Raw genomic sequence first — 23,796 nt, 5'->3', positions numbered from 1 at the left:
ACGAATGACTTCGAGACGCCTTGATGTCTCCGGAAGTCTGTCGACCTAGATGCAGAGTCGACTTCGTAGTTCACCGAGGCTCAGAGATCGCTGCCTAGAGTATGGAACAGACGGAGCACCGTAGAACTCTCCCGGAAACCACTTGCATCGAGCTCTCGTCAGGATTATCCAGGACGGCATTCGGAGTCGTGGGCTCGTGTTGTGGTGAACTGGGATCCGCTAAGGATGAAGACGCTGTGCTCATGTGGTCTCCCGCATCACTCATGGCTCCCATGGGGGGAGGCGTGAGGTTACCTCCGACTGAAGATGTAGAATCCCTGTGAAAAATGTCTTGTCAAGAGAAAAAGAAACCGAGAGCGAGCGAAGTTCTCGTGGCCTGCGGGAGAATCCAGATGGGAACAAGCGTCGGTTCGCCTTCTCTCACCTCCTCTGATGGATTGCCATATGGAGATGGAGATCGGAAGAGCATTCGCGGCCTTTTGGGGGAGACATCCCCTGAGGAAGTTTTCGATGGGGTGCTCCCGGTAAATGCGGTCCAGGCGCCAATGGTGGAGAATGGATTAATGAGTTCGCTCTCTCAATGATATCTTGACACCGTGAGTTCCAATCGGCGTCTCTCCCGTATCCCCCGTGTCCTCCTGTGGGGAAAGAGAGCGAATCGGAAACAGGTCGGCTGGGAGAATTCTGTGAAGCTGATTCGGATGCAGCCGAAATTCATGTCCCGGACGAGCAACCCAGGTTCGTGAAGCTATCAGTGTCTGAGCATAGGTGATCATTGCCGGGAGCCGAGGCTCTTGCTTGCGCCGATTCTTGTCTGAGCATTTCTTCGCAGCGCTTTTGAACTTACCAACACCGCATAAATCGACGTAAACGAGTGACGATAGAATAACAGCCATCGGTCCTGGGGGAGGCCACGGTGTGGGTTCGACCATGACGGGAACAATTGGCTTGCGCAAAACGTCGGCCAACGAAAGTTCTCGAGCGCAGCTGGCCGATGCCGCATACCTTGGCAGGAATATTGTTCACGACCGTTAGGTACGGAAGGAAGAGGCATCGGTCCTAAAATCCTAGCTCCATCTGCTCCTCACCTTGCGCTTAGGCAACATAGAACGACCTTCGAACGGGAAATTCCCTCATAAATTTTCCCGTACAGGGAATCCCCGCCGCCCAGTTGACCCACGTCCATCCAGCACGGCAAGCCCGCGGCTTCGAGTCGCTGTCGAATGCTCAAGACCGCTTCCTGCAGGAGAACCAAGGAACGCCAAGTCGTCGATCATCAGTCGTGGTTGATCCGTGATTTTCAGGTTTTCTCTATAGAGGTGTCGATCGGTGTCGCAATCGAGCTTTCACCTGAGAGTGCCACTGGTAACTGATGAATACAATCGGTTGAGGTGCCTCGTCCGATTGGATGAGTTTCGCTATGTCATCCCGTTCCATTTGCTGAAGACATGAAACGAGCACATCGGTGGAGTACATTGTTGCTCCATTGGACTCTCTCCAGTCACGGAGGAGGGCCAGGCCCGCGGCCGGTTCTTCGGAGAACCGGCTCAGTTCCCGGTCGGTATACCCTGTAGGACCCGAAAGGAAAATGTCGGGCCGGATGACTGTATAAAATCGACTGGACAACACGCCAGTAGCTTCTTTCATAGCTTCGTCTCTCCAAACCTAATCTCTTCGCGAGAGCCACCCAGTCCGAGCCGACGAGCCGAGCGGCTTCTTTCGTCCATTCGGGCTCGTCCCATAGATTGTCAGAGCTAAGCGTCAATTGCGATGACGGCCACGCGAATCCGAGCGAGCTCCGGCGGTGGCCTCCCGGAACCACGCCGTGGATAACAGAATGAGGGAAATGATCACGAATGAAATCGGTCTCTACCCGTCTGCAATGGACGAATTCTCGTGAATTCCGCTGCGTGAGCGGCTAACGCTTCACATGAAGGAACATAGCTCAATCGAGGGAAACCCACCGGAAATCACAGTGAACGACTTTCTTGGCGATGCACTCTTCAAGCGAGAGAAAATGCAAACAGGTCTTGCAAGGCCGCAAGCCGTGTAGGGCACAGGCGACACCGTCGCAGGGACAGGCCACGACCAGAGAAAAGGTCAACCTGGCATACCATGACTGCCGTAAGGATTCAAGTTCGGCTTGTACTAAGTGCCGAACTTTCTCACATATCGAAGGTTGTGGTGGCGAAGATGCGAGCCAGTCTTCGCGACCGTGTTGGACTCTCTGAACCTGGAAAACGACGGGCTACCGTGAGAACCGCTCGCGCCGGCGATTGCTCCGATAAGAATTTATATAATCAAATCTAATATAGTTTATATATATATGTATTCATGTAAAATATATATGTCATAGATAAATATAAGCAGCAGCAGCGTTTGACAGACACCACTCACCATTATTTGTATGAGGCGATTTTGGGTGATCCGAACCAGCAAAGTATGGTCGACATCGAGGGGTATAACCAACGAGTTTTTATAAACATCACATTCTCTCCAGTCTGTCCATCGAAGTAGTCTGCATGAGAATCGGTGGAAAACACTCTCTGTCAGTGAGTTTCCCATGTCTACAAAAAACACCATCGTGTCCATGGAACATTGCGATTGGAACCTGCAACGAATCCAAATCCCAAACTCTAGAACTGATTGCGAGCGTAAAACCGCAATAATCGTATAACCTTTCTGATTGGAGAAACTGGGCTCGTGTTGTAGGCGAGTCTTCAGTCCTCACCTAAGTGAAGTCATTGGTCTGAGTGCCACCCAAGGGAAGACTGCCAAACATCTCTCATTGTGCTCTTGCGTCTTCCTGGACTGAGGCTCGTAGTAACTTTCAACAATGATATCAAGCGCATCCAGAACGGAGACCAATGTCCCAGATTGATCGTCGAACCGCGGCCAGACTTGATCCGACAGATAGGATTTGCTGAGCTTCATCAGGGCGTTTCGGTCGGAGGTCTGTGGGGAGGAAGGGGGGAGTTCAAGCAACGACTCGTCAGCGGTATGGATACATCGGACAAGCTGAGAATTCACATATGCACATCATTCTTCTGAGGGGATCTTGACTCCGCACGAGCCTTTAGGTTTTGTTCCACTAACGTTGAAAAGTTCAATGCAGCGCATCAGGAACCAGTTGGGGCGGAGTATGATGACACCGTCCCATTGCGAATCCAATTGAAAAGAGTGCAGACATCCGAAACAGAAGAGTTTCCCTTGTTGGTGAAGGAAGTGGATCAGGGAGCGGAACTCCTGTCCGTGTTCGAGGCCTTCCTGTCTGGCCATTTCTTCCAGCTGATAGAACCCAGCGAAGAAAGCATTCTGTACTTGCACGAGCTTCCCGATCAGACATTCGAATTGTAACCATTTCAGAGGTACGTCTGAGTCGAGGGCACCCGACCTCAAGGCGATACGCTCGAGCTTGGAGCGCAGCTCGTCCACCGACGAATCTTCTTCAGCGCTGGAAAAACATTCGATTTCACATGATTAGGAAACTCTCCGAGATCGAGTTCCCTGGTGGTTTCTGAGCGAAGACTCGGCGGTTCAACTCACCCCTGGTCGACCAGCTCGAGAGAGAAATACATCTGCACGACATGCGCAGCGAATGTCTTGCCCTTGAGGGAGTCCCGGATCCTCTGGAACTTCTCCGAGACCATGTTCAGCCGCTCATCCCTTTCCTGACTCAGCGATGCAGCATGCGTCCCAACCAGAACCACAGGAGGTTGCAGCCCGCTGATGTCAGCGTCTTCCCCTGGTCAAGGAACGAAATCCTCCTTAGTTTCACGATGAGGAAAGAGAGAGATTGAGCGAAAAATACCGACTGACTCCGGCGTGTTTTCCGCTGCTCGCCTACGCTCAGAGCATTAGGTGGTATGAGCCTACCCAAAATTTTTGAATCCTCCGGTATATCGGTCCCAGAGTGTGCGACCCGGAGATGGATCGACATGAGAATTTCGTGAATGTACTCCAAGTATGTTTTCTCTTGGGGACAGGCGATGTCATCGTCCACGCTCCCGTCCAACTCCTTCGATAGATCGAACACCAGGACATAGACGCCGTTCGGAGTGAAAAACGTCTCCGTACTGAGAGATAAGTGCCGATCGCCGGTGATATCCACGATATTAACGGTGAGTTTTGAGGGCGCTACCGCCTTTTTCAAGGTCGGAGTTTTCGCGGAGGATTTTTCGTTCTCCTTGCTGTCCAATTCTTGTTTCGCCTCGCTCTTCATGAATCCTGTGGATGAGATCGTTCAAGGGCGTGAGACGACTGCCTGGGACGGATATCCGGGGACGCGGAAATATTCCGGTCGGAGGAATACTAATCGGATTAATTATCACCGTCAACGAGTTTCAAGATGCTCTCGGGTAAGTCTTGAGCGATACGAGCATCTTCCCGACGGAGGTCCTTTTCGGAGCTTGAGCTCGCAGCGAAGGACATCGACGCGGGGGTAGCATTCTCGTTCCGCTTCATCCGAATCCCCCGCAAAGATGTTCGAGAAACGGCCCCTTGAATTGGCGGAAAATGTGCGTTCATGAAATTACTTCCTCCTATGTGATTGCAAGAAGAGAGCGCGAGTAGCTACGAGCGAAATCTAGATTTTCCGAACGCACCCGTTGATTTAGCTTGCGAAACTTGTTTTTTCCGGCGAGAAAGCGTTAGTTCCTTGACTAAATTTCGAGCAATAGCCTCTTCCAATTGACCCTCGCTGATGAAGCTCTCCAAGCGCTGATCGAGATTGTCTTCTTCTAACTTTCCCCCCTCGGCTGTCCGAGTCCACGCTGCGCCGTCCCCTTCCTCGGATGTGAGGCATTCTATCGTATCGAATGGTTCCTCCTCCTACGGAGAAAAAGGAGAGAAAATTAATCTATCGATAAATCACAAACGCTCGGAGCGTCCCACGCAGTAAGGACTTTATTTCACTAGGAATGATACGAGACTTATACCGTTTCCTCTGTTTCTCCAAGTAATGCTCTTTTCAGCGCAGATTTACCCGCGCCTTTGGGTCCGATGAGAAATAGTCGAGTGCGACGTAATGGTATGCATCCCTGTGAGCAGCTCTGTTTGTAGGCGCGTAGCGCTTCTGGGCCCCGAGAGAGAACTTCCACCAGGGTATTTCCCGCTGGAAAACAAAGAATTCCGTTGTCTCATCGGTAGCCATCCCGAGCTTCATCTGCCTCGGGGAATGTACCCGTTTTCCACGTTGAAACCAATGAATGGAGGAGCGAGAAGACGTTGATTCATAGGAATCGTTTTCTCTAGGCCCACTCAATCACTAGGGTGTCTCCGCGCCCTAAGGCCGCGACAACGTGAGCCAAATGAGGTGACGTTCGTGGCTGACGGTGCTGCCGTCGTCGATAACGAGGTATTAGTTTCGACGAGAATCGAAACTCGAGTCACGCTAGTCGACAACATCAGAATATCACGTTTGCGCGTCTCAATCGGACATCCCCGGAGGGAACAATCTTCGTGCAAGAACTAGGTGCAATCCGAAGGGAGCGGTCAAATCGGAAAGGATCGACAAGTCTCGAATCTGAAAGGAGACTCCCCTCCGGAGCGACATTGATCCATCATTAGCTCGCTATACCATGCGAATTTCGCCCTTCCATCCCTATATTTGAAGGGCACAAATATTTGAGCTGCGACAGAACTTTTTCTTCACTTGTCTCAGCGTTGTATCGGAACTCGTGCGATGAGGCGTCCCACCAGCGGGATCCAATGAACAATCGATGAGTGGGAAGGTTTGCTCTGATTCACGAGGATTACAAGCCTGCTGTTTGCTTACTCACCGTGAGATATGAGTCGAGCCGAAGTGTTGATGCCGAACAGGTCGATGAAGCAATATACATTTTCCGAAGTTGGAATCCCGGAGAGAAGAACTCCTTTGTAATCACTATTCACGAAGAGTGCCAAGTCTCCACTTCCAGATAAATAGAAAGTGAGTCGTGACTGAACTCTGCAGTATTCTTCGGGCAAGGCTGCCAGCCAAAACCCGTCTTGCTCTGCGGAGATATGATATCGATGTGAGCGATGAAGCGAGCTTGAGTCCCGTCATTCATTGTGATCTGATCCTGCACTGTTGATGGGATTCCCATCCCGATCGCTACCCCCATCAACAGTTCTTCCCCGGCGACGGCTCTCGAGGGAATGGAAGCCCGTCCACCACACAACAAATTCCCCGTGGAGGATTCAGAGCCTCATAAGTGAGGAATTCCAGAAGAGTCGAAATCAACTCTTCCCATCGTCTGATGCCAATCATTCAATGTCTGCCGGTGAAATCGGATCCTCATGGGCTCTCCTCGAATACGTACATAAATAACACATGAGCTCCCCACCGTGACGTTTTGGAAAATGTGAGCTCGGATCTCTTTCAGAACATTTTCGCTTATCGATTCCGCAACAATCTAAGCTTCTATTCTCGTTAGGGGGTGCACCCCTCTTGGGTTCCGGCATGGAGATATGATGCCTGTTATCGAGAGGGAGAGCAGCGTCGGAACGTATGATGAGAAAAACGCAGGGTAAGCAGTCGCCGATTGACCCGGGTTCAAGCAAGGCTTGAGGTTGTTGAACTCAAGTGTTTCCTGCTCCTGCTTCAGGCCCAGCATAGCTCAACACATTCAGCGCAAACAAATCGATGATTCCATCCAGGGATCTCAAGATAATACGAGCCGCGAAATTGATTCAAATGTAAACACCGAATGCAAATTATCTCATCATGGGATACGCGCTCGGACCCCACGGATCGTCGAGCCGCTCACCGAGAAATTCTGAGTCTCCTTCTAAAGTTTTCGAGGTCACCTCCTCCTCGTAATCGCAAATCCTGCCGCGAATGCGACCTCATGATTGAATCGCCTGACCTACCTGTCAGCTCGGGAAACGTGAACTTCGGGACGGGCTGTACCGTTGACGGCTCTTTCGTAGACAGGCCGATGCGTAAACCTCCATTCCAGGACTCGTCAGTACTGGCCAACAGTATTGAGTACCTCGTACCGATCGAAAGCGCTTTCGCGAAGAAGACTACTCCGTCGCAAAATGATGTTTTCCGAGACGCGAGCTTGCCACCTTCATCGATGATGACGTTTTCACCGTGAATCGATGTGTGGAACTTCATCTCCTGCTCCACCAGCTGAGCTCTACGATTCTCGGAGCGGTCTGTGCTCTTCGGAGTGTCGATCTGTTGCCATGGACACGGCCGATAGATTTTCGTGCGGGGTTGTCGGAGGGGCTGACTTCAGCTCGCTCTAATTGCTGTTTTTGGAAGATGTTTCCATGCATTCTACATCGACGAGCCGGTCCCCCCGGTTTGGATACGGCGAATAATGCCTATGGGCTCTCGCTCCAAGAATATCCCGCTCCCAAGCCCATGGATTCGCGTAGACTGCGTATCGGATTCCGAAATCTCGCTTTGCATCTGACGAGATATTCTCGGCTTAGCGCGGAGGGAACTTGTCGAGCGAGGCTCAGAATCGAAAATGAGGAGGTTCCAGAAAGGAGAGGAAATTCGTCTAGTTGGAGTTTTGGAGCTCCCGATCGCGGCGCTTCATCGACTCCTGCACGAGGGGGGTTTCCGTTTCGCGACTTGACGGCGGTCCGCGACCTCCTCGCACCGATGATTCTCAGTCAGCATTTTTTTAGAATAAGGCCGAGAAGCTGGAGCGGAATGATTCCGCCGGAGTTATCAGTGCTCTCGAGAACACGCGTTCGGATATATCATTCGCGGACAAAAAACTCTAGGCATGGCTCGGATCTTAGAGGGGGGAACGATACCCATCGATGGATGAGCCCACTGCGGTCGGAGCTCGTTCCTGTACGAGCGGTCTTATGTATCCATCCCGTCAACGATACTATAGGCCGGCGGCTTTTACAGAGCCGTGGCCATTTAGGGTATGTCCATTCTCGAGTCACGCTATACCGCCCTCTCCTTAGAATCGCTATTGCCCCCCACGGGACAGCATAACCTCCTGTGTCCACGCCCTAAGCACGACACATGACACCTTAGATCCGAAAACTCGTTCCGCTGGCTGTCTCCTCTCAGGAGAACACTGAAATTCCGCTCCGATGGGCAACTCGGAGCTGAGTCCCGAGGTCTGATTTATCAGTTCGCGTTCCGCCGAAAAGGTCAGCTTCCGACGGAACTTCCCGAAGAAGTGCGTCTCACCGGAAGGTTATGAGGAGATTTTTTCTTGCGGCGAACTGTGGTACTCTCTGATGATTCCCTCGAGGCATCGCTCCCGATGTTCTTGAAAGGGATCGTGTATTCTCTGATTGTGCTCTGTACGGATTTACTCCGACCGTCACTGTCGCAGACGTTCTGGATCGACCTCGAGAGTGAGTACACAAGTACCGGAAGCGTTGCTTGTTTTTTTTCTCGAGATGAGCGCGGCTTTCACAAGATATCGAACGTACCGTATGTCCTTCAATAGTATAAGGGCTTCCTATATGTCATCCGCGGCGATCTAGAATATTTCCCCCATCAACTGGCTTGGTCATCCTTGCGCTCACTCTTGCGCCTCCGCGACATAATTCCTATGGAATCTCTAGTTGATTAAGGAAATATTGTCGAGGATCCCGAGGTTGACATTATTTGGGATACGGTATTTGCAAGTGATTATTTGTTTGACCGTCACTGGCGCTCCGAGAAAGTCTCTATCGGAATCCGCATTGGTTTTCTTCGGTTTCCGTGCGCTGTTTCCTCTCCGTCGTGGGTGGCTAAGTAATATTTTTGTCCAATTCGATAGCTGCGAATCTAACCGTGAAACCTACGGTAGAGATCCTCGGAAAGAACTCTTCGTCGATCGGTCCTTTCTATCTCGACGAAAGGGTCAACCTCGCTTGCGTCATCGAGAGTGAGCATTTTTGTACCCGAGAATTGAGATTGAGTGGGTGTATTTGACTTTCTCGAGCAAAGATGAGCCCGCTAATTACGAACATCTTACAGCGAATGATACTCTCAGCGAGATCAACGCTGCGTGGACACTGGCATCGGTTCAAATAGCCTCGAACGCAGTTTTCTCAAAGAGGAAAATCATCAGTTCCCTCAGTATCCTACCGAAACGGAACCATCATCTCCAGAAACTCTGTTGTATTGCTCTTCTGAGAGATCTTTATAACGTCGAGAACGACTGTGCGACCATCGATATAATAGGTGGATTGGATTATTTCTCGAGCTCAATCGACATCGATTCACCACTCAGTGCTCCGGAATGAACTCGCGCCCACCTGATTTCAGCTCCACCGAAGTCTATACAGATCGAAGTACCGTCCCCACTTCTGGAGGGTGTTCCTTCGGAAGTCCACTGTCTGGTGCACGGATCACGCCCGCCCCCGGCCGTCTGGTGGACATTGCATCAACAGAACATGGCTGAATCAGTCTTCCGACCGGGAGAACCGACCTCATTGAGCGTCCTGGTATTCACCCCTGAAGCTTCTCAGCGAGGGCTCCGTCTAGGATGCCGAGCTGCAAATCCTCAAATGCCGCATCGACAAATAGAAAAACATATAATATTGCAACTGATCAGTGAGTGGATCGTTGACCTAATTTTCCTCTCTCGATTCTTATCCGAGGGAAATCTCTTCGGAAAAGCGTGATCTCAGAGCCCCGCGACAGAAGAATAACTCCGTGAGATTGCGGCGGACGGTCGTCAGGTCTCGAGTCTCCGACTTTTCAGCTGGGAAGGGGAGCGGGCGTTTTGGGAACGACTGGCGTGTGCCGCCAGCCTGGCTGCCTGTACATCCGAGAATCTTCGAATGAATCACTCTCGAGATCTGAATGCACGAAGGGCTCCCTCGGCGTCTGAGCTTTAGTCCGTCCGCCTATCTCGAAGCAAAAGCGCGACCCATCAACTGGGCTCGATGTTACTCGTGGAATGGCCTCTCGGTCGCGGGTCCACGATATTCTCTTTTCGAGCTGAGCATTGTTCCATGAAACGAGAACGCTGAGCCGACTCGAGTTGAAGGGAGCGCTCCTCGACAATGGTTGGGGTGGGCTGTGCCGTCTGAAATCCTACAAACAGAAATGGAAAGGTTTCCATCGGCAGGCTGCAGAGACCATTGAGCCAGGAAGCGTTTTGGAGATTCAGAACCTAAATCTTCCCAGCGTTCTGGTGCTGCTTCTCGCTTGCCTCATAGCTTAGCTGATGTTATTCTTGGCGTGTTTATACTGTGAGATTCCTATCAAAGATGGGTTTGTGGTCCCAAGTCGCTTTTTCTTCAGAGGGCCCCGAGGTTCATCTCTCGCTCGGTCGTGGTCTCAACGCGTCTCGCATCAAAAGAGGCTCCGACATATTTTTCGAGTGTCGGCTGTTAGCCAATCTTCCAGATTGGATTCCGTAAGTGTTCCGTTGATTGTATTATTATGAATTTCGAAAGATCTAGGTACCATTAGCTGTGACCGAAATTCAGATCGCTCTATGCTGCGACATGGGTACATGGTTCTGACAGGAGGTTGTATCATATGTACATATGTACATACAGAGTCCATACGTCGAACTCCCCGTTCAGAGGACCGGAGGCAGAACGGCGAACCAATTTCGACAGGGCGGCGAGCATCAGATTTTTGGTCCCTGGCTCTACAACGATGCCATACATACTCTCTGCGACCTTTGCATAATCCATAGAGTCACACGGGGGTCAAATACCAACGCACTGATCGTTCAGATATGATGCTCCCTGTTCTACGATAATTACAGAAAGCGGGATGTGGACGTGACGTGGTTCAAAGACGGAACACCAATTCGAGGCCATCCGACGACATCGGCGGGCTACCTCGTGTTGAGAAACGTCACTTCCAGGGATGAAGGCCAGTATAGCTGTAATATCGAAAGTCAACTCCACAAACGGACATTGGTATCCGCGAGCAACCGGCTCGTCATCAGAGTTCAGTGTGAGCCTTGCTACGATACTCTACTCTCTACCACGTAGTCTCCGAATCTCCGCTCGTAACCCAGCCCTTGATGCGACGATGCAGGATCGGGACAACGGGGCTTTTCACGAGGCAGACTCTCTATCTCCACAATCGTTCTCATAGATCATCAGGACCGCTAGTATCTCCCAATGGTGTATTTCCCTGTGGAATTTAGAGAAATCAAGGTACTTTTCGTGCTCGCGGATTCCACGCCGACGTATCCGATGGTTTTCTCAGATCCGCCTCGCTGCCGTTCCGGACGCTCGGTGAACAGCATCTTCGTGGACATGCTCGACCAACGTCAAGTAATTCTTCGATGTGAGACAGACGACTCGTCGGATCCTTTAGCGTCTCCCAGACCTGACCTATTCAGATGGAAAATCGGCTCGAGGGTTTTCCTTGAGCGGAATTCGAGTTTGCTCATCGAGAATGTGCGAGAGCTTCTACACCACGCCGTTCAGTGCTGGGCCTCGAATTGGGTTGGGTTCCAGTATTCGCCATGCGTCTTCTATCTCCTGCCGAAACGTAAGCGAAGCTCTCAGCGCGAAACCTCCCACCTAGACCTGAGTCTGACCCCCTCCGCCGAGCTCTGCGATGTGGGAAGCTCGCGGTCACCTGCGGAGTTATTCTCACCTGGCCCTGCCCTGGTTTCAGCTGAAAAACCCGATGAGAGACTATCGAGTCGCAAGTGTCAGATCATCGAATCGGCTCTGTTCGAGATCGATGTCGTCTGCAGCGGGAGTCTCGGCTTCGTCATGGCGAAAGAAGTCCATTCGGGACGCGTCGTTTATGGTCGACATGTTGACAGTACACGAGTCCGCATCCAGCCGCTTTCACCAGGTACGTTGCATCTGCTCAACGTGGGAGGAACCCTGTTCCATGTCGCTACCGCGAAACTGCCGTCATCACCTCTCGAAGAAAACGGAGACCGCTGGGGAAGCATCGAGACAGGCTCGGGTAAGGACGTGCTACATATAGGTTTTTCGAATGCCCCGTGATTCCATAATCGGTGAGACGATTCAATCCAGTGCCGTGATTCAGAGCTTCACGATGACAAAGTAGTCTCATTCGGCAGTTCCTTCCCCTAGCCTTGTTTTGAAATTTACAGCGATCGTCGCGGCTTTTATCGTGCTCGTTGTATCGGCTGGCAGCGCGATTATTTTGGTATTGCGAAGACGAGTGTTCTCAGATAGGCGATGGAATAAAAATGAACGAAGACGCCAACGAGAGCTTGGTTGCCCGATTGCTCAACCTCACTGCTGCAGCCGCTCGGCCTTCAGGGTCGGCGTCGAGAGACAAGTTTAGCCTTCAGACCAGGAACCTTTGGTTCATTGACGACAGCTTGGCGTCCGGCCAAGACGTTCGCTCGAGAGCAAACTCTAAACTTCATCCTCGGACGCTTCGAGTGTACAAATCAAGAGCGTCGGAGATGACTAGCCAGCCTACATTACTCACAGAAGAAACTCAACGGTCTTTCTGAGCCGGGCGCCGGACCGATCGAGGATCCCGTAGATCATGTTCGAACAAAGAATCGCCTTACTTATTGGGGAATATTCGTGAAGAGGAATAAAGCCTGAGAAAGTTTGAGGAAATCAGGGGAGCGTCAATTCTCTCTGCCTGTCCTGATTCGGTTCACAATATGATCTTTTCTTGAACAGACGTTTCAACACCATATTATTTATATCTAGCATTCTTCCGAAGTTTTCACTTCTCAGTCTGTAATACACGGCGATGATACGTAGATGTGAGTCGATTAGGGAATTCAAGAGTATTTCTAGAATGTATGACTCGAATAAAGGCAACGACGTTTTTCTCAACGGAGACTGACTGGCGGAAAGATAAGAATTTCCGCCGATTCAGCCGAAAGCAAAACAACGCTAGAGCACTACCAGATGTCGACGCAATGCGATCACAGAGTTTCTTCGAAAAACCCGGAATATTCGTGCTGTGTTCGACAACTCACCTCGACGATTCCGAGAGATCACCCGACATACTCGCATTGTGGATATATCCAGATTGCAGAGCCAGAGGGCTCGGAGGGGCGTACAGGTGAAGGTTATTATCGCGGTGACTTTTGAAGCTTGAAGCATGGGTCCTCCATACTTCTTTACATTCCATAACTTTATCTTCATATGGGATAGCAAAGAAGTACTGCAAACGCCAGGCTCTCTCCCATCGGCGAGTTTATGGGTTCAGATGATTCCGGGCCGTGCTGATCGAGATTCACGAATTCCTGGAGGCAGACGTTCTGGAGAGCTCTACGGCCGGTCGGTGAAGGAAGCATTTAACCCTCGGAAAAACAGCGAGGTGCGAGACTTTTGATGCACTTGATCACATTCCATAACTTCGCACTATCATATGGGACTGCGAAAAAGCACTGCAAACGTCAAGCCGCTCTTAAAGAGCCTGCTTAGATAGCTAGGTAATTTCGCGGCGGGCTGCAAATCGATCTGGGTCTAGATATTTTCGGAGCTCGACCGAACCGGGCCGCTTGTATCGAGGAGCGGGAACGGGTTCGCGAAAAAACCGTCAAAACCCATCTCCTAGTCACAGGACCCGAATGGCTCCGCAGAGTAACCTCGTCCCCCTGCTCTGTCGATACGCAAAAGTCTCAGGATGCAGTGGTCACCCATTCCAATAGGAGCGGAATGCTCAATGTCGGTCGTCGACAAAATCTTCTCCAAACAATGGACGAGAGAAAAACCCGGGCTGTCCGGTCACACACCGGAGACAACGGGTACCATCGAGCGTTCGAAGTTCACTTCCAAGGCGGCTCCGAATCTAGACCTACATCTGAGGAACACATGTTTCACGTCAGAAGCTCCGAATCGCCGACAGAGGAGCGACGCGCGGCGACCGCGGCATTTCTTTCTGTCGTTCGACGTCGCACACTCAACGAACGGAAGGAAACCAGAGAACGCTGAGGACGTGAGCTGATTTCCTCTCGGTGGAAGTCTACACGAACAACTCTCGAGACGTCGCCGACCGTCCCTCCGGTGCGGAATGAGACGAATCAACTCAAAATCGAGATGATCGCTCTCAAAGTCGAGATCTTCTCGAGCTGACGAGCGATCTAATCGGAGACACCGTCGATGGAGGTTCCGAAATGTTGAGAAGGCGAACTCTCAGAAAAGTTTCGACGATATCCTACTCAATGAGTGGAGCTCCTATTGTTATTGATCGATGCTGTGTTTCAGCCTTCAAAGGAGGAACGATCAACTCACCGAGCTGAGGCGTTATCGGTCGCAGCGAAGCAAGCTCTACGACTCACTTCGGGAAACTCGCCGAATTTTCGGTACGATTCGAAGATTCTGACACCGGAGGGTCATTTCCAGAAGCGGATCTACCGAACCCCTTCCTCGGAGCTCGAACAAGCGGTGCCGTTTTTCCCGCGACAGCGCTTTTCTCAGGAGACGTTGTCCGCGGAGATCAGACGGAGCTCGACGTGCTCCGAACCGTGGTCTGCGGAGACTATCCAAACTTTGAAGAACTTGGACCGAGGCGGAGAGTAAACATTTCGGGAGCCTGAGACTTGCATGTGTTCTGGCGAAACCGGGTGCGGTGCCATTGGTTCGGGAGAGACCGAAAGCGAGGGAGAAGCTTGCCGTGGCCAATCGCGAGCTCGAACAGGCCTATGGCTAGAAGATTCCCCTTTTAGGAGGGAACAGCCTCCTCCCTCTTCTGGCTTCCCCTTCCTTTCTTCTTAAGCCAGGCGATCGAGCGGTCGGGCTTTGCCCGCCTGTCCTCTGGCTGGCTGGCTGACTGGCTTTCTTGCTTTCCTTGGTCCAGCGAGTGCTGGTGGCGGCGGACTGACTCAAAGGCTGCACTGTTCTTGTCGTTGAGAGGAGGAGGAAACTCGCGAGGAGAAGTTGAACAAGAAGGAGATGAACAAGACGACGGAGTAGATGCAGAGAACAAACAAACGCTGTGCATTGGTATCTCGAACCGTTGGCTGACTGTATGGCTGGCGATGACGACAACGTTTGCGGCGGCAGCGGCGCGAGAGTGCGCAACCCTAGCGGTGCGGCGCCTGCTCTGCTCTGGAAGCGAACCGAGGGTTTCTGAGCGGCGGTGTTCCAAGAGCGCCGTGCGTTCTAGCAACTCTCCCCGCCGGCGACCAACCGAAAATAGCTAGAGTATGAGGAGAAAATCGAGAATCAGCGAGTGGAAGGGAGAACCGATGTCATAGGTGGAACGACGACACAAACAAGTTCTCGAGCCCCTCTCTGCTCCGGTGCGATCGCTCATTATGTCTATTCTCACCAAGTTTTCGTCTCGCTCGCTCTTCCTGTGATGCGCCTCGAGAGAAAGACTGTTGCAGACCATCTCGCTCTCGTCGGCTGTTCATCGAATTCTCCCGATGAGCTCTGAGTTTGACGTCTTACCAAGAGTCTTTCGACGAGAGACGCTCACACCATCAGTATCTGAGAAGGTTCGGTACGAGCGAGGTCCGCTGTCGAGCTCGCGAAATCTTTCCTATTCGTTGACCTTGATCGAAGAGGACCTGCTTCATCCAAAGGGCAGTGCCTGGAAATGATGGATGGCACGACCAACGAGACGGTCGGAAATTTTCCTGAACTTATACTCACTTCTTCGGATGAATATCACCCATGGCATGAGTCATTTCGGCGCCAGACGCTCTCTCTATCCGATCCATCCGATACCTGATCCTGATAGCCAATCGGAAATGACTTGATAGTATCAAGAAGACGTGCTACTGACGCATGAATCCCTGGAGGGCTCCAGCGCTTATCGAAAGTGGAGTCTCAACCTGGAATAATTCCACTCCGGGGTGGAAGCTCCTCGGGAGATGCCCGAGCAGAGTCCGGAGCTTCTCCGAAGGCGGAATCTCCCTCACCAGAACTTGCGCTCCGATGTTGATGGTTGGAGTTCTCCCGCGTGGAGTCGCGAAAGTGGGGGGAATAAATCGCTTCTCACAAGCAGGACTCTTACATCCGCATTTCCCCCTGGGTGCTGTCGTGGCGTTCATCGCTGCTCTGGCATAAAATCTCACGGCTGCGCTTCCAGGGACCGCGGCTCGCGGAGGGCATTCCTCAGAGTCGCGGTAAAATCCTCATCGCAAATGACACGACTTCTTGGAAGAGCATGTACATTCCTCAAAGCAGAGGTTCTTCGCCTCCCACATTATCATGCATGCCGGTCCTGGTGAATCATGCTCTCCCGTATGCGTCAGAACTCAGGAATTACTATACTTCCCGCAGCGCGGAATCACCTCTGCGCGAGACTACCGAATGATGGGCGAGTCTCAGCATCGGCGAGAGGAATCTTTTCTCGGGATGGCGGACACCGTGTGATCATCGTATGAATGATTACTTCATTTTCTACCTCCGGTGAGCTGTGACTTCCAGGTTGGGCATAGGCTCGCGAACGCAGGCGGCAACGGGGAGGAACTCGGAGCGCAAATTCCAGTTCGGAGCTTCAGAATCTCTCGCTTAGCTGGGAGTCAGCGCTCGGGCTCTTCACTGTGCGAAAGCCCGCCGACCGGCATCCTGTTCTTGAAATTCAGCGACCTCCGCTTCTCAGAGGCCAAAATTGTTGGAGGCTCTGTCATCTGAATGTCTCACGAAAAAGTTTCTTGTTTCGGAAACCAGACAAAAACCCAAGCAAGCGACGAATCGAATAGTCGCTGAGACGGTCTACAACAACGACCCATGTGGTTCCACCTCGAGTCCGTCCCAGCCTACCTCCCTCCGAGCCATCTTCGTCCCGACTCCGGGGAAAGTCGTCGTCGTCGTTGGTGCTTGGTAGCTTTCTGGTTTGGATGGTTGGTTGCTCGGTCGGTCGGTCGGTCGTTCCGCATCCTCAACATCTGGAGGCCACACGTTTCCTCGATTCTTGCCGCGCATCTCGGACGGCACCGGCGGTCGCTGCTGCACTAGATTGAAAAAGTCAGCGAACGCGAGATGAGCGAGCAAGTTTGCTCGCCAGCCGGCTTGAACCCACTCGCCGCATAGAGCCGAGACGATGACGCGAAGCGAAAGGCTCAAGCTCCAGCGAGACGAGCGAAAGATGAAATCACCGGAAAGAGCAGCAGACATTAAGGACTCTACCAAAGCAGCGACTTGTCTTCCGACAGCACCTGGACGGAGATTTGCTATGACGATAAATTCACGAAAGGAAGGTCTCAACCGCGAATCTCCCTCGACATGACTGCAAGCATGGAGCATGTTCATGGTCGATGACGAAATACCTATATGATCGGAGACTTCATTTCGACACCGCTCCGCCCAAATCATCGGGGAAAAATACATTTCACTCATGGAGCGCGAATAAAATCCCTGGAGCGACGGCCAGGAGCATCCAGCCAGCCAGCCGAACCCGACGGGAACTCTCTCGATGAATGATCATGCCTGATGGCAAATGACGGGAAATTGATTGACGACATTCGAGTCTTGCGAATCTCCCCCCCCCCAACCACACGATATTTACGCCCCTCAGCTGCATTCTGATGCTATCTCGAGAGTAGGGACTGTGCGCACCATCGATATTTATTCGCTCGAACTTCCTCCGAGTCTCTAACGACCTTATCGTCTGAGACTGGAGGTTGGAGAATTCTCCAATGAGTCTCCCGGAGTAAAGAAGACGAGACTCCGAATGTTTCAGAGAGTGGAATCCGGTCTCAACCAGAGAGCGGACACTCTTCAAACTGCGACAGGGAGCTTCCTCCCCTCGGCGTCATGCGAGAACCGGAAGTGGCTGAAACTCTTCTTTCAACACCACATTGCTAGCTCTATCCTCCCGAGGTCCCCCTTCCTATTCGTATATTGAGACTCGGAACGTTCCACTTTGTACCTTCCGGAAGCCGCACCCCTTTCACCTCAGATTCATCGATGTGAAAGAAGCCTTCACGCCCACTCTTACTTCCTGAGGATCATTCTCCTTTACTCTAGTCCTGATTGACGGACTCCAGAGGCAGCAGCGGAAGCGTAAAGCCGAGGCCAGGAGAATGGGTTTCGGATAACAGACTTTCTGCTAAGCGAACGGATTCCCGAGATATATTCTCCTTGCTGTATCCTTTCACCTCTCGAACCGAGGAGATAGTCTCCAGAGGCAACCTCGACTCCTATGAGAACTCGAACGATGAGAATCCCTGTGGTAGTAGTTTTCCGGTCCCTCGACTTCTGAAGATTGATACTCTTCCTCTAGATATGATGTTTCAAAGGGCGATGTATGATGTGTCCTGCATTCCGATCCGGATGAATTGTTCCTCATTTACGGCATTGAATCCGGAGGTGGGGAGGGGGGGAATTCGGAGGGAGGCGAAGACGCCAAGGATCGAACACAAGTGAACGGAACTGAATGGAAATCTTTCCCGGTTCTCGAGGTCTCTGGGTGAAGTATGCATCCCTTCAATGCGTGCTCCCGCGAACTTCCCGCGGCGAAGTAGAGGCGGATCCTCAAGCCCCCTTCCGTATGGAAGAAGATACCGATGTAATGATAGGGGAGCCACGGAGAGACAGAGTATCGGACGATGTGTCATCTGTCGCGTGCTCAGCGTATTGTTCCCGGAATCACCCGGAGGTCTCCACCTGATCGCGAAGGAGTTCTTTTCTGCCTGTCCACTATAAAGTCAGGTGACTGAGACGTTGGCCTGAGGGGGCGCACCCATGCCATTGATGCGTCAACGCAGGCCGGAACGCTGCGTTCTTTATGAGGGAAACGTTCCGGATTCACCCGAGGTTTCAATCAGATGTTTGCAACCTCCTGTGCCATAGATGTTCCTACTACCTTCTCTGCTATAGATGTTCCTACTACCTTCTCCGCCAGATTCCGCCACCTAGTAACTCAGTCCGTTCGCAACCGGGAAATCCTCTTTCTCCGACTCCCAGAAGCACCTAGAGTACACAGGACAAGTGAACGAGCTCGCTGCACGAGCGTTTCTCGAAAGGAGCAGCATCACGACGCATGCGGTGGCCTGCCCGTCATTCCTGGCACGACGCACGACGTGCCATGTGTAGATAATTTGGAAGACGATTGAGAATGGAGATTTCTCACATTCTCTTCGTGGCCAGAGGCAATATTCCTGAAAATGAAGGGTCTCTCCGATTGGGAACCAGGTACGCATTCCAACCATCTACGACAAAAGCTCAGACCTCCTGTTCTGACTAAAATCAAATCTGCAGTGAGTCCGTTGTATCGGCGGGGTTTTACAACATGCGGGTCCCCTCCGAGGCAGATCCCGACCTTGATGGAGTACGAATTAGAATGTTCCTTCCCCGTACCGGCGGAGAAGATTCATGGGGTTGAAGTAGAGCGAGCTAAATCCATGCGCTCATTCTGGAGCTTGAGCTACACTCCCCGGATTCATTGATCGCCTCGTCTTTGTAGCCAGGCGGTGTCGGGCACTCCTGTGAGTCACCGTAGGGATCGTATCAGGTTTCCTAGGTAGAGTGAGTGTCGACGTCAAGAGTTTATAATGATCGCATGCTGAAGCCAGAACTCAGAGGAAGGGAGCATGGGGAAGAATGAAGACTGACCATCGGCTGCAATCCCACAAACCCTTTGTATCGACTGTTTCCAGCCAGACGATAAAATGTCATCTGCTGAGATAGGTGAATATCCATGATTCTCTATCGATGTGTATCCTCTATACTCTGCGAGGAATGGCATGTTTCTTCTCATCTGATGAGGGGTCATGCGGGCGCATACCCTCGAGTTCCGCTCTTCCGCTCTGATCTCGTAAGGGATCCCGTGAGCTCCTCGAATTTACTGGGTCTCGATATCAATGAAGCTATCGGACGGGGACAGGGCCATCAATTCTAGAATCGGTTCTCCCCGAGAAAAAATCCTCAAGAACCGACCCCTTGTAACGAGTGGTATGACGACTAGTATGTACCTTGTAGTATGCACGCCTCCTTCAAGAACTCTTTTATTTTTGACCTCGATACCGGGACTAAAATCAACCGCCATCGGCCAAAGAGGAGACTCGACCAGGCTGGACACGTATGTCCCAATTTACATTGGAAACCTGATTCATTCCCCCTGTATAACGTGCAGCGCCGTGCTGTATGCCTCTCCAAATGTACAATCGCGTCCGTTCGAAGGAATCGCCAAGTCTATAGATATAATAATCAATAGCCGCAATATCATCCATGATGTGCTTCAACAGTATCGCCAACGATTTCTTGCTCCACCGTCGAGTGTCCTGGGGTCCCGTCAAGGGTAGGGGGAGCCCACCCGATGCCCTCACATTCGATGATCGTTGTCCCGGAGTCTCGTTCGCTTATTCTAAACTTCGCCGAAGTCATTTTTTCACAGATGTAAATCGCGGTTTCGGCGTGTTCCGATAGCTTATGACACCTGAAAGGAGGCAGAGGCTCCCGATAAGGTCTCAACTCGAGTGACGGTTCGCGAAAAGTCTTCTGGGCTCCGGACTACGGGAGCTCTTACCGAATTCTGGATTTCCCTCTCGCCAGCGCCATGAAAATGATGAGCTGATCTTGCATGTAATCGTCCACAGTCACGCCGCGATCCATGACCTTGATGAGGTCTCGCACACAGTTCACGCCTAAGCGTTCGGCTCTGGAATCTTGAGAAACAATCGAGTTTGACGGACACTCCATTCACTCAGCTGGTGGTATTGGCAAAAGGGTAGCACCAAGGGAATAGTACGGTCCCCGAAGGGTCGAGGAAGCAAGACCCACTTTTCTGCAGGAGCGCGTCCGCTCCCAGAACGCAACCTTCCGAGAACTCTACAGCCAGAATGATGCCAGCAGCCGAGCCGACACAGATTTCCGCCGGTTCCTTGACCCGGCGGATGTTGACTTCGCAAGGATAGTCTTGTTTCAAGGTCGCCGAAGCCCCCGATGCCATAACCTGAGCCACCTGAGGGAAGAAATGGGATGAAATCGACGAAAAGAGCCACCACATGTCTCGATATCGCGCAATCCTCTGAATTTCTTCGGACTCGAGGGCTGCTCAGACCGCTTCAATGGATCGCAGAAGGAGCGACGTGCATACTAACATTTAGCGGCAGCCCACCCGCAGCGAAGGAGTAGCCAGTCATGGAGACTATCTCTCCCGGACGAGTTCTGTCGACAGCGCGTAACGGTGAAGTGATGGGATGGATGACAGCTTCAACTTCTCCTCCTCCTTTCGGAAAATAGCCCCTAGAAACGAAGGCATCGATCAAGCTCATCGCATCAATCGAGAACTTGGAAATAGCAACACTATCCGCCATGAGGATCGAGCGCCAGGGACGTGCGTCAGGGACTCACCTCCGCTTGATCTCGATGTCGAAATTCACCCCGAAATGTTTCAACCAGGGCCGGAGAACCTGTGGAGAGCAAAACGAACTTCAATGATACGATTCGAGGGGTTGAGCTCGGAAAGACACCACAGGTAGCTTGGCAGAGTGAAGTTTCCCAGAGGTCGCGGTGACGGTGAGCGCACGACGGTCGGTGAGCCCTCGGTTCGGTTGTTCGGAGGGCTGCGGGGAGCGAACGGATGTAGCTCTAGATACTCACGGACGAAACATCAGAGCGGAATCCTGGCCCTGCCCGAGCTGCTCACTCAGAAGGCTACGGCCGTTCGAGACCATCTTGGCCTCGTGTGCATTCGCTTGGCTTAAAATTACCTGAATTCCACACAACAACATACTTCAGCAAGCTGAACCTATACAAGAACAATGTCCACCGACGCCGTTTGCCAACGACGTTTCGACAAGGTTCCGAGCCGTCCGAGGTGCACTAGAATCTCGGTCCGTGACAAGTCGACTAACCCTACCCCCGCGCCTAACAGCTACTTACAAGTTCACAGTAGTCGATCTGGGGCGCGAGATCGCAGTTCGTTCCGCCTCTGAGGATCAATTTCGTCGGCTGGGTCTCTGGCGCGAATATCAAAACAGGCAGAGCGACTTGCAACATCAGCGCGATGCTCCTGGAAATTCGATTCGTAAGCTCGAGTCCCACATCAAGATTACTGGTTCTTTAGATACGACTCATAATTTGCGTTTCTGAGCTCCTCGAAAAATGCGGCGAGTGTTCGAGCAAGCGCTTGCAACGTACCCGGCAGATTCTGAATCGGCTTCGAGCAGTCGGCCTCCCGTGGTTCGTCCAGGATACAATGTGATCTCTCGAGAGTTGACTTGGCAACCGTCGATGGTGCCATTAGATATTTTCGTCACGAGCTCTAAACCTTTCATGTGTTGATTCCTGAAAGAGAACTTCGTTCATGTCTCCCGTTGGGCCAACATCGATCAGGGAACACCTTGTCATCATTCACTACAGTTCTCACTTGAGTCCTTCCCGGCTTCGCTTCTTCCTGATGTTGTAGACATTGACGGGCTTTCCGAGGATCGCCGAAAGCGATACGGCTATCCGGAGGACTTGACCGCCCTAGAAAATCGACCGTCAGTAATTATAGTGCAAATAAATAGAACCACCCGGAGGACAAAGCGTTCGGTCTCCCCCACTCGGTCAAGATCAAAAGTGTGATCGATCGTCCGTAACTTAATGTAAGATCCCTCCCCGAGAGGAGGGGGGACCAGAATAAATTCTTTCCAAACCCAGAAGACGACCGGAGGCAAATCGGCGGAATCGTGAATTGAGACCTCCATTAAATCACCCATAAGATTCCAAAGGGGGAGACGATGATCGACGAGGCTACTCACACCCTCTAGAACGCTCCCGTCTATCTCGATAGGTTTCTCTTTCTTCGTCTCGGTCATCGTCCCAACCGGAGTGCGAGCGTCCTGAGACGTACGCTGCTCGTGCCGAAATCCACGCGGGAGTAGGGACAACGCACAGACAACTTCGTTCCGGAGTCCGTTGAATAGTCGACCACGAGAAATTATTACCGGCGGCGGGACAGACCGCATCGAACTAATACAGACACATCTGTATTACTACCAGACACATACTACCGCCGCCGCTCGCCGCCGCCGCCGCTCTCTCGAGCACGAGAGAGTAGGGTAGGTAGACACAAGACGAAGACAAGAGACGAGAGTCACCGCCATGTTGGCTGCTGGCGGAGGCGCCAAAGCTCGAATACCGATCTGGGTTCCGCCGCTGCTCACGAGCAGTGGAAGAGCGCGAGCGAATGATGAGCTAGACGACTGGCAAACTATAAAACGTAGGCCTCCGAGCGGCTTAAGCTCGAATATCGACCATGACACCTGCGAAGCGAGCGGAGACGGAGCTTGGGACTTGGCACGATCAAATCGCGATTGGAAATTATCTGCGTGCTCAGATTCACGTATTTCGCGCAGAAGCGCTCCGGCGTCGAGGGACGCAGTAGCTCACGCGGTCGGAATAGTGTCATAGAAAGAGAGCGCGCGCTCGTGATGATCTGCTCCACAAATCTCGGGAGCGATCTGCCGAAAGACCAATAATTGACGATTTTCGGTATCAGGACAACAATCTGCGACATTGACGGGAGCTCTCACCTTCGCCGTGAGAGTTTGAAAGTGAACTGTACTGAGTGCTCTCACGGCCGACACTGATCCACAATTACACACCTCTTCTGAATGCTCATAGCCCCCCTCAGACTTTTCGATAGGAAGCTGAAGACGAGACGCCGATCTGATGGAAAATTCGGATCTCTCGATTGAGTTCGATCTAATTGAGAGACCATGCATGCCCCATCATTTCATCATCGAAGCTATCGAGGTAGACGGAGCACACAATCAATGCGAGCCGGCGCAGGATAATATGCGGCGGGGTGACTGGACCGGTATGGAATATGCAAATGGTTCGCGCGGACCGCCGAACCGCATCCAGCTTCTGCAGAGCGGGCTAGGTTGACTGTCCCCCTCATGGACTGGTATAAAGCGGCTTCCCTAATCGGCTGATTTTCCAATGATTTTGCGACTGACAGAGCATGCCAACCATTGGCCTATTTCTATTCTCGTTCACGTCCATCAAATCCTCCCTAAATCTCGG

At 52.0% G+C, this 23,796-nt stretch overlaps 2 protein-coding genes across 2 annotated transcripts; both read right to left on the bottom strand.

Moving 5' to 3' along the window:
- Positions 1–23: 23 nt before the first annotated feature.
- Positions 24–7,102, bottom strand: LOC100902364 (uncharacterized). Its single transcript, XM_029112196.1, has 17 exons — positions 6,853–7,102; positions 5,781–5,993; positions 4,938–5,113; positions 4,605–4,830; positions 4,332–4,499; positions 3,877–4,227; positions 3,547–3,745; positions 3,097–3,454; positions 2,732–2,955; positions 2,398–2,611; positions 1,965–2,233; positions 1,666–1,877; positions 1,351–1,568; positions 1,089–1,240; positions 848–1,005; positions 425–638; positions 24–317 (listed from the first exon to the last, which is right to left on the bottom strand). Exons 1-17 carry the CDS (start codon positions 7,100–7,102, stop codon positions 95–97), a joined length of 3,825 nt encoding a protein of 1,274 aa, XP_028968029.1. The 3' UTR covers positions 24–94.
- Positions 7,103–20,001: 12,899 nt separating this feature from the next.
- Positions 20,002–22,734, bottom strand: Rtca (RNA 3'-terminal phosphate cyclase). Its single transcript, XM_003745917.1, has 9 exons — positions 22,527–22,734; positions 22,151–22,251; positions 21,922–22,068; positions 21,664–21,793; positions 21,133–21,191; positions 20,880–21,024; positions 20,560–20,740; positions 20,306–20,444; positions 20,002–20,215 (listed from the first exon to the last, which is right to left on the bottom strand). The coding sequence occupies exons 1-9, from the start codon at positions 22,731–22,733 to the stop codon at positions 20,002–20,004; spliced, it is 1,323 nt and encodes a 440-aa protein (XP_003745965.1). The 5' UTR covers position 22,734.
- Positions 22,735–23,796: the final 1,062 nt, after the last annotated feature.

The sequence above is a fragment of the Galendromus occidentalis genome, unplaced genomic scaffold, assembly GCF_000255335.2.
Source record: "Galendromus occidentalis unplaced genomic scaffold, Mocc_1.1 scf7180000077485, whole genome shotgun sequence".
Classification (NCBI taxonomy): domain Eukaryota; kingdom Metazoa; phylum Arthropoda; class Arachnida; order Mesostigmata; family Phytoseiidae; genus Galendromus; species Galendromus occidentalis.
Note: the sequence above shows the minus strand (reverse complement) of the source record. Positions and strands in the feature narration are given on the sequence as shown.

What these genes read in the sequence shown, in the direction of transcription:
- LOC100902364 (XM_029112196.1), bottom strand. Translation starts at nt 7,102, where the DNA reads ATGAAGTTCCACACATCGATTCACGGTGAAAACGTCATCATCGATGAA. An exon ending in CATCTTGAAACTCGTTGACG is followed by an intron (nt 4,228 to 4,331) that starts GTGATAATTAAT and finishes TCTCATCCACAG; the next exon opens with GATTCATGAAGAGCGAGGCG. An exon ending in GTCGTTCACTGTGATTTCCG is followed by an intron (nt 1,878 to 1,964) that starts GTGGGTTTCCCT and finishes CGTCCATTGCAG; the next exon opens with ACGGGTAGAGACCGATTTCA.
- Rtca (XM_003745917.1), bottom strand. Translation starts at nt 22,733, where the DNA reads ATGCGGTCTGTCCCGCCGCCGGTAATAATTTCTCGTGGTCGACTATTC. An exon ending in ACGGGAGCGTTCTAGAGGGT is followed by an intron (nt 22,252 to 22,526) that starts GTGAGTAGCCTC and finishes TCGATTTTCTAG; the next exon opens with GGCGGTCAAGTCCTCCGGAT. An exon ending in AGATCGACTACTGTGAACTT is followed by an intron (nt 21,192 to 21,663) that starts GTAAGTAGCTGT and finishes TGCTCTCCACAG; the next exon opens with GTTCTCCGGCCCTGGTTGAA.